Source organism: Lactuca virosa, chromosome 1, assembly GCF_052849685.1.
Source record: "Lactuca virosa cultivar CGN04683 chromosome 1, Lactuca_virosa_CGN04683_v6, whole genome shotgun sequence".
Taxonomy (NCBI): Eukaryota; Viridiplantae; Streptophyta; class Magnoliopsida; order Asterales; family Asteraceae; genus Lactuca; species Lactuca virosa.
The window spans coordinates 161,169,512-161,180,127 of NC_136426.1; the positions used below are offsets into that span (position 1 = coordinate 161,169,512).

General features: G+C 31.3%; 1 protein-coding gene across 1 annotated transcript; it reads left to right on the forward strand.

Moving 5' to 3' along the window:
- Nucleotides 1–4,319: 4,319 nt before the first annotated feature.
- LOC145160647 (uncharacterized) lies at nt 4,320–10,299 on the forward strand. The gene is made up of 9 exons (XM_079079931.1): nt 4,320–4,575; nt 5,157–5,208; nt 7,610–7,683; nt 8,453–8,554; nt 8,938–9,069; nt 9,159–9,210; nt 9,355–9,428; nt 9,600–9,689; nt 10,109–10,299. Exons 1-9 carry the CDS (start codon nt 4,445–4,447, stop codon nt 10,155–10,157), a joined length of 756 nt encoding a protein of 251 aa, XP_078936057.1. The 5' UTR covers nt 4,320–4,444; the 3' UTR covers nt 10,158–10,299.
- The last annotated feature ends 317 nt before the right edge of the window (nt 10,300–10,616 follow it).

Below are 10,616 nucleotides of genomic sequence, written 5' to 3' on the forward strand. Positions count from 1 at the left end.
ATATATATATATATATATATATATATATATATATAGCTAGGTTATAATGTGGATGTACAATTATTGTGCGGACGTATGGACAGTGCTATTCTATGAGAATTACAAAGAGAATAAGTTGTTTAGTAATGCAAATACGTTCAACCGTACATAAATATCATCATTTTCATGCATTATCACTAATTCTTATTTATTTTTGTTCTCACAGATCGTTTTTCACTCACTTTCATTCTGACAGAATACGACTCAATAAACATTCTGACAACATTATGACAGAATGAGAATAATAATAAAAAGTCTATAATAATTTTATAAATGATTTAATTAGTGAAAATGTGTGTTAATGACAATAGTTATGTAAGATTGAACGTATTTATATTATCAAACAACATATTTTCTTTGTCATTTTCACAGAATAACACTGTACACACGTCCGCACAATAGATGTCAATCCACATTTGAACCTCTCTCTCTCTCTCTCTCTCTCTCTCTCTCTCTTTATATATATATATATATATATATATATATATATATATATATATATATATATATATATATATATATATATATATATAATGTTATCATTAAATCCAGTTATTATGGTAAGAAGATAAATTGTTGATGGACCGATTTTTAGAATATTTACTTAACTTGTGGGTTGAGTTCCCGATTTGACTCGAGATCCTCAAGATTCCTTCCATCTCTCACGTTAGGGTATATCTCCATCTATATATACATGTGGTGAGGGGCATATGAAGATACATAGAAAAATTCGTTTTCTTTATTGCTGAGGGTTTTAGAGGTTTTGAGATCAACCGGAAAACCCAATTTAATTATTCTGATTCGAAGATATAACGAAATGATGTATAAATCCTTCATTCTTGTTTACGTTTTCTTTTAACTGACACGTTTCCCATTCGACATTCTACGTATCAAGAACGGTTTGTGCGTTTGTTTCTCTTTAATGCCCTTAATAGCCCCCAATTAAAGAAACCGACGAATAAAAACAAAACACGAAGCTTTTTAATTGATTTCAATCCTTTATGAGGCTTTTAAAGCTCTAGTTACAATTTTGGTCCCTTGAGATTCCCATGCTTGACAACTCCTACCCCAAACTTATATATCTTACAAACCATGTTTCCTTTAATGACATTACGGCCCCTCAACATCTTTTATATATTTTAATAAGTTATGTTTACCCGCCAAACTCTTTAATTAATCCATATACATTTTAAATGTTGAATAATTCATTTAGGTATTACGTAACAAATTTTTATTTAATTTATTTCATCCTATACCCTTAGAATTGAAATAAACTTTACAACAATTAATATCCGAGTAACACAAAACTAACCTCTTTAAGGGAACGATTTTCGGGTCATTACATCCAAGAAGTTACCATTTTGTTTTAAAAAATCTATGATCATTTCATAGATGGCATTTGCATATTCACAACTACCATCTATGAAAATATGCTATTCCGAGTCCCATTTTACATATGAGATCTATGAATCGACAACATCTATATGTGAAACGGTCATTAAATGTGGCTTTTTTTTTATTACAATTACAATTAACTAGACAATATTTCCATTTCCACCTACCACGTTCTTTGTGCATTCACCTAACAATATTTATTTTTCACATACTACATTCTTTATGAGAACTATACATGTTTTAATCTTAATGGTTTCTTTTTTGCTGTAAAAATGAGTTCATCTAAATTTTATGTTTGACATTGTGAGATGAAGATTGTTATGATATTAACCTATTTGTTGATGTTCGGAATTATCAACTATCAACTAAAATGCCTGATTACATACTAGAAGGGATGAAGCGAGCTAGAGATGTTGGAAATGGGTATTCAATGTCATAACTAAATTGTATCACTTTGGGAGTAAAAACAAAGTACTTTTTGGGTTGTCCTCAGGCGCTGAAATAACAATAATAACTTTTAAGAGAGTGAGGAAATAGTTTATTAATTTACTACAGATTAATAAATTAATTAGAAACTTGTTAAATTTAATTTAGAATTGATTTGACTTAACTTGGAATTAATTATAATTAATTGGGAATTGATCAAACGTGTGGGGTCTAAATCTTAATTATTAAATAGTCGAGCAAAATGAAAATTCTAGAGTTCCAAAAGAGGGTGGACGATTTTGGAAGCTCTAAAAAGGTTATAGAATCAATCCTAGTATCTGATAAGGATAAAGATTTGATTCTTGATTAAATCTGATTATTTAGTTGATTCAAATCTGTCTTGTCTACAAGCTACCTCAACTATAAATAAAACCATATGGCCTTTGAGAAAATCGATCCAACCTCCTAAAAGGCTGAAGAACTAGATTTTGATAGTCAGTCTCTTCTCTCTCCTAAATATTCTAGGGTTTTAGACTTTTGAGTGTGAGCCATTAGGGACATTCCTACTTTAGGTGTTAGTCCTTCTAAGTGATAGGAAGGAATTAAAAGATCATCAAGGATTCATAAGTATATATGATTATACTTGAAAGGTTAGTAAATCTCTCCCTTTCAATAGTTTAAATTCATAGTTTTGAAAGTACGTTGTCATAATAGTAAAACCTAGATCTATGGTGCATGTACACTTATGATTATGTTTGAATGCTTCCATTGCCTAAATCTAATATAAAGATGCATAGAAAACCCATCAGAAGAATCCAACCAAAATTACTCATAAGAGAGTCTAATACTAATGAATGTACAATCATACATACGTTCTCTGAACATAGATGTAAGAAAATCTAGAATTGGTTACTGATACTAAGAGAAAATAAAAGGGACAAAAAATGGATCGGTGTTGCAGATGCAATGCTTGACAAGCTAATGACAGAACTGGATCATCTTGCTAATGTTGTTAGAATTAAAATTGGCTTTATTGTATGTAGAAAACAAAATATAGAAAGTAATCAATGCAAATAAATATTAAACATATACTTTACACACTTATAAATGTTACACATTATCTATAGTAGTATAATACTAAAAGAGGATTTCATAATATCCCTACAAAAAGAAAAAAAAATACCCTAAAACGAAAATTCATAGTTGTTGCTTCATATCAAGTCTCAATACTCAAAGGATGACTCGATACCAATTACTTTAGGAACATCTAAATGAAGACATCACAATCTCTCATGACACCTTCTTTTTGAGGCATCCCCTAGTCCAAAACAAAACGCATAACAATAGATGTGCCGACATACTATCATTCATTTAATAGTCGATGCACTCTAGAAGTTTGGCAACATGATTTTGAAAGATCGAGAATTTACTTCCACCCTCAAGGAACCTCAAAACCATATCCAAAAAGAAGGTCGTCGTGTATATTAATTTACTGTGATGTTGTCGAGTCATAGCTCGCCTAATAACTAATAAGTCTCATGTATAATTATAATATACACTGTAAATCATAGATTTTTACAGATGTCATCTGCAAAAAATTCATATCTACATTGAAGATCATAAAATTTCAAAGATGTTATATGCGGAAAATTTATGCTTCACCTTGTAAATATCAGATTTTTGCAGATGACATTTGTGAAAATTTTGTTTTTCAACGTAGATCTGAGATATTCTCATATGCTATCTAAGAAAAATATTTGATTTGAAGTTATTATACAATAAAGAATGTATAATAGGCTACATAAACGTATAAACATATAAAAGACGGAAAAACTTACTATATGTGCTAGATTGTTGTCATCTTGAGCCATTTGTGCTAGATTGTTGTCATTTTGAGCCAATTTCACTTTTCTTCGTACGGTTGACAATTTTTTCAGACGTTTAAGTGATTTCGCAAATATCATTTGTGAAATTACCAACTATTTTAGGTGTTTTACCGATTTTTGACTAATTTTTGAAAAATGGTTAATATGATTAATGTAGTTTATCTTTTTCCCAAAATGAAAATCATAATAAAATATAGCTTAATAATAAGTATTGATCGATTAATTTTTTGTCTTTGTGATAAGTCTTATTTTTAGAATTTCGTTTAAATGCAAATTGGTAATTGGAAGAGATTGACAATTGAAAATTTAATGACTTGGAAACAAAGTCGGCAATAATTTGAAAATACGGGAACAAACCAAATAACCAAATCGATATTTACAATCAACATCATATATCCACAATAATTCAGTCAATATTTATTTTTTTAAGATCTTATTTTACTTCTACGTCGTTCTTTTGACTTTTGACAAAGTATACATAAAGAGATAGGAATAGGAATTCTAAATGTCAACCAAAATTAAATATACACAAATTCGTTGGCAATTGCTATTATAAAGCCTGGCGACAGAAGCCAAAAACCAACAATCCTTACTAAAAATAGACAAATACCCTTTTAATTTGCTATTTTATATTCTTCATCGCATTTATAAAGACTCGAAAACCTTACGTGCTTCCCAACACAGAACTTGGAGCAATAATGGTGACAGCATCGGCCGTAGGAGTAGCGGTGAAGGCGTTGTTGATCGTATTGTTTTGTGTAATGGTTGCTGGGTTTGCTTACGTATTCGCCATTGATGGTTTTATTTCTTGTTTCAACTTGGGAGCAAGGTAATTATACACAGTTCACTATTCATTTCGCATTATTTTTTTAGACCACAACTTACATGAAGTTATAATTTTTTCAACATATCATATAACAAATATTATAATAAATAAGAATTTATTTGGAATTAGAGATTTTGCCACTGATCATAATGGATTTCCACGTTTCCATTTTTTTCTCTCAATTTTTTTTCATTTGAACAGTTTTTATAAGTTGCAATTTTGGATCCTTTATTGTAAAGTGATGTTTTTTGTCCCTTACATAACTTCTTTTATAGTTTTCTCTTGTTTCTACTTTTGACATTTGAAAATAATGTTGTATATACAAACTGCAAAGTGAGTTTCTCATGGTAACGTGTGGGGTGACTTCTACAAGTTATTAGTTAAATTACAAGCTTTATGTAGAGAACTCTCTATCTCCGATTTCTTTCCAAGAATTATCTCGATTAACCTTGTATTTTATTGTTATGAATGTCAAATTATATGGTATAGAAGTTTAAGATTTAAGTAAATTGTTGATGTTTTTGCTTCTAAATCAGTTTCCCTTCGAGTTATTTTATTTTATTTTTTTGTCAAATTTGTTGCAGGTGGGGGATAGCACTGCTGATGGAGTTTTCCGTATATACTGCTGTTATGGGGGTATGAATGTTCATATCATTTATAAGTTTAAGTTGTTGCTTCTTTATCCTTTACACTTTTGATGCGGAATTAACCAAAGGACAAGGCTTGGAGTCTTGTTTAACATCGGTATCATGAAAAAGTTTTGATAGCTTAGTTGAGTTTGACCTATTCAAAATGGTTTTTTATGATTAATCCCACAAAGTCAGGATTCTAAGGAACCTTCTAGCGTGTTTTTTTTTCTTGGATGATTCAAGAACTTTTTTTTAATGGTAAATAAAAGGATCATACTTGACGACCCGAAATTCTTCACATTGAGACATCTCCTGAACTCCGATCTCCTCGGGTTTGACCTCAATGTCTTGCAAATCATGAGCAACTTCACTTTTTACCATTTCATCTTTGGTATACACGTAAAATTTTCAAGCAAGGATTAGAATTATTGATGGACAGATGTCATTGACTCGATCTTTATTAATAGGAATCATCATCACTTCTTAGAAATTCTCGATCTTTATTAATAGGTTGAACCGCCGGGTCAACCCGGTTTATGATCTTTTTCTATTTTCATATATTTTTACTTTCCTATATAATGCATAGACATATAAAACCAATAATTTGATGTCTTCAAAGTTTAAACATTGAAAAAATATCAAAACATGTTATAGATTGTGCTTGTAATCGTTCTTCTTCCGTTGATTCCATATTTAATTGAATTGAAAAGCAATGTTATAATCAATAAACATATGTTAATTGGATCCTAATTACATAATCTACACAATCAAAAACCTTGAAACAATGATAAATTAACAATGAATAATCAATAAACTAACCAAAACCGTCACCTTCACAGTCGATAGGAGAAGAAAACATCAATTAATCGATCAAAGCCATATCAAAACGGGTCAATCCGGTTTTAACCGGTTCGACATAAACGGTTCGACCGCGGGTTAGGGGAAACCCGACCGGTTCGATCCGGTCCGCATTTTTACAAAAAACCGTTCTCAATTGACCCGCCTTCCACCCCGGGTCACGGTCCAACCGGTTGAACCGGCCGGGTCGACCCAGGTTTTAAAACATTGCGCAAAACACACGGTTAAAGATATGAAGAAAATAAAGAAGAAAAGGAATTAACATGTTTAACTCGGTTAGAGTAATCAAGCTACATTCACACTTTCTACATCAAGGTTACATTCACAAAAGGAGATATATTTATAACCGCGAGTTGATCTAAAATCTGCTTGTGGGCTAAGCCCAAAAAACGTTATCATCGGATCAGTTATTATGGCATTTACACGGAAGTTTGCACCACAGGGAACACCACAATTGTACAACAGCCAACCCCACAACTACTCCGCTACTTTGCACTATATCTTTGGGGAAGATCAAGCTCTACAACTCAATATGTGGTTTTCCATTAATACCGACCATCTCAGCTAGTCTTCGTGTGCATAAAATACAAAAGAAAGGAAATACACGGAAACGATATCAAATTGCTCAAAAGTCACAAGAATAGGATTTTGTTATTTTAAAAAAGAATTAATTCTATTAAAACCTTTTATAAGTCTAATGCAAAAGGAAATAACGGAATGGAAAATCCTTGCAAATAATCAAAAATCATACCCGCAAATAGTCGAAATCCTGACCCTAAATTGTAAAATCCGAGTGGACTTTTCATTTTCCTTGAATTTACAGGTGCCCATGCACTTAGGATAGAGGGAGTTGTGGTGAGCTGAACACACTTGCCACACCATCTTTTTTGTTTTCATGTCTAACATGTTCAACTTGGCATTTCTTGGGGTGTGGTGGTGAAAATCATTTAAATATATTTGATTTTGAAAAGAAAACCTAAACTGTCTTCTCTTTTCTAGCTAGCAGCACAATGAACTTTACATAGCGACCCCCTTGGCAAGAGCCAGGGGCGGTGTTTGGCGTCCTTGATGAGGGAGGTGGTGAGGCTTAGAGCATCCCACTCCCTTTAGTCTTGTCGTTGAGTGACGTGACCAGTCTGTTATGTGAGATGATCGGTCCGTCCAAGTGCATTGTCAATATTCCATCCGTTCTATCTTTTTGATGGAACGGGTTCGTTGTTGGCTTGATTCCCTGCTTCAACTTGGATACCGAAATATATATCATCTTCAAATCATTGGATGAAGTAAAAAATATATCTAGCTTAATTGTGTGATGTACTTCACTTTAGACACTCGTATCTTTACCTTTCGTGTATTTATGCTAGCTAGCCCTTATCATGGTAAATATATTAAGTATTATTATTTGCATTCACTAGGATATATTTGTATACACCATATTTTTAATCAAGTGAATTGACATTAATTTGTGTATACCGGTAGGATATATTTGTATACACCATATTTTTAATCAAGTGAATTGACATTAATTTGTGTATACCGGTTATTTTTAGGCGTGGGTTTTCTATAAGGAATCAAGTTGGATCAAGACAACTATTTTCGTTGTTTCGATGTATGTTCTAGGAAGGTAATCTACTTTCCGTTTATGAGTTGTTTAACAACTTTGGAATCATTTTTACATTTCACTTGGAAGTTCATTTGGGCTATAATGACTGTTTAAAGGGCTTTTAATTATATGTTACTTATGGTGGTTATATATCACATTAAACATGACCATTTTGCATATTTCTTTGTACAATAAAAAATGTGACTTTTGTAGTTTTCTTGTTCAGAATATGAGATTTCAAAAACTTGATCAATTTCAAAATCAATTAAGCGAGTCTTTGCAACATGCATGATCAAGTCTCTAAAGAATTAAAATTACTTACATATTTGATTTCAAACATATATTACATATTTGATTTCAAACATATGATCTCGTATCCACAGCTTTATATGTGATGTAAAAGAGTAAATAAATTAAACACATGATGCTCTAATTAATGCAGTGAAAGTTGCTAATCATGCATGTCGATGAACCCATTTATTATATTAATGGAAAAATGATGTTTGTTGTATATGGCTCAAGGTGTTGCAATCAAATTCAGCATCTTTCTTTTTCTTAATTCTCTATCTTCTTTAGGTGGAAGCTAGCTCTGATTTGAAACTTTGCATATATTAAGAATAGTTTTTCTTATGTTAACTTTTAAGTTTGCAAACTAGCCTTCATGGAGCAAATTATGTGTGCCAGTAACCCTAATAAACATGGAGCCTCTTCCAAATAATGTCTTTATTTTGGTTCAAGCTTCAAGCATAATGAGAGAATTTTTACATATCATATTTACTACCTTCTACAGCCTTCTTAGCGTTGGATACGTCCTTGTTCAGTTCTTCAAGTTATCACGTGAAGAATCTTCGACAAATCCGTTATATTTTGTGTTAGTGAGACGTCATAAAAGGTAAGAATAAATTAGGATATTGATTTACCATTAAAATAGCAATATATGGGCACTACTGGATCTATCATATTTATATATATTGAGCTCCATTTGTGTCTTTAAAATGTAAAGCATTTACGATTGAAATGAAAAGTGTACGTAAATATTTTTTGAGGTACACTAATTATTTCTTTCTCGATGTTTTCTTTTCAATTGACCAAGGCAAATCATCATTTACTTGATTTCTTATATATTACCTTTAACAATCGTCAACCTCTCCGGTTTCACTACGACAACACGAGATTTTTTTCTTTGATTTTTATCGGTGATCAATGCATCATGAATCATATCAAACATATTGTAAAGATATTTACTGTGTATTTCTATTTATATATTTTGCTTAGGGAAAACACCTCTGGGATTTCTGTAGTAACTGCAAGAGTAATATTTTCTACACTAGCATGTTTGACACTTGGAGCTTTGATTTACACGCTTATTAAAGATATATCTGGATCCTATGCTGAAGCATTCTCAAAGTACGTAAAAATGTTTTCAATTATATTATGGCCGGTTCTCCTTCATAAGCAATATAAAGAGGACATTAATAAATAATAAATGAAAACAGGTGCTTCTTAACAATCATGACTGACCTCTATGTCCATGTTGTGATGTTATCGGTATGTCTACCTTAATGAAAACTTTTGCTTTGATCATTTTCATCTCTTCAATTCCCTATGAAAACTTGTTATTAATTTGAAGATTGGATTTGAAGTTCTTCCTAATTTTTTCTTTAACAAGAAGATTGGCTGTTGCTTTTGAAGGTGTGGATAGCATACAAAGAATCAAGTTGGATAATAGCTTCCTTGTGGATAATCCTACATCTATGTTTTGGGAGGTGAGTATTTAATTGTTCGATCCAAGTCAATTTTGTTTTTTATCACCCAAGTGTTTATGATGAACTATATATATTTGCTTAAATAAATTCCCTGAATCATTATTCTAATCTCATTCCATATTATAATGCGATACATATGGCTGATGATGTTTAATTTTAATTTTTTCATAGCATTACTCTATGTGTATACATAGTTCGGCTATTGTTCTGCCTCTCACCCGATCAGCCTGCTTCTCTTATCATATTCAATGGCAGTGACATGTAAGTCCTACAAACAATTAGTTTAACTAAATTTTTGTAGACATGTATATACAAATTTATATGTTACATGTGTGACCACGACTTTGTTGATGCATATATGTTGAATTAATTTGCATTTATATACGGATGAATTAATTCCTCTTCTTCCTTATTCACCTTCATCAAGAAATTAATGTGGTTTAAAAATCTCTACTTGAGATTTTGTTGTTCATGCTTAGCTAGGCTGGTAATCATACCATAATATATAAAAGAACAAAATTAGGCGTATGGGTTAGCCACTCAAGTGTTAATGATTAGTTCATCATTTGTTTGATTACTGAAAATACTAAGATTACACTATATCTTAGTTATTGTTGTTTCTTCTATTTTCTTGTAACATCTTTGATTGTACGAATATTTTTTTATTTTTTATTTTGCAGATATTCGCAGTCAAGTGACCCTCTACTCATCCCGCATGCCAATGTCTAATTATAGTTCGCTACATACAAATTGTTTGTTTCATTGTTAATTTGTTATTAATAATCTATTGTTTTCTTATTTAATTTTCTTAATAATCATGTTATCTTATATTCCAAAGACTAATAAAACAATTGTTGGAAGAGCTGCAAAAGAGTACGTTCTTTATATCCATGTAGCTTGTAAGAATTTCATTAATTGTCCAATCTAATATATCATAAGAAAGATTAGGGGTATACTCACCACATTGCCACATAAATTAATGATCCAATCTAACATATCAAAAGGAAGATCTGGCCATGAGGTATACTCACCTTATGGCCACATAAAAAATATCGTAATCGTCACCTTATTACTACAACCACATCATATTTAGACCATCTCAAACACATAATTAACAACCTACACTAAACCTATAATTATAGTGTAAAAGATTGTGTTAACACTAAACCTCTCCAACACATTACTTAA

What these genes read in the sequence shown, in the direction of transcription:
- LOC145160647 (XM_079079931.1), top strand. Translation starts at nt 4,445, where the DNA reads ATGGTGACAGCATCGGCCGTAGGAGTAGCGGTGAAGGCGTTGTTGATC. An exon ending in TGTTTCAACTTGGGAGCAAG is followed by an intron (nt 4,576 to 5,156) that starts GTAATTATACAC and finishes AATTTGTTGCAG; the next exon opens with GTGGGGGATAGCACTGCTGA. An exon ending in ATATTCAATGGCAGTGACAT is followed by an intron (nt 9,690 to 10,108) that starts GTAAGTCCTACA and finishes TTTATTTTGCAG; the next exon opens with ATATTCGCAGTCAAGTGACC.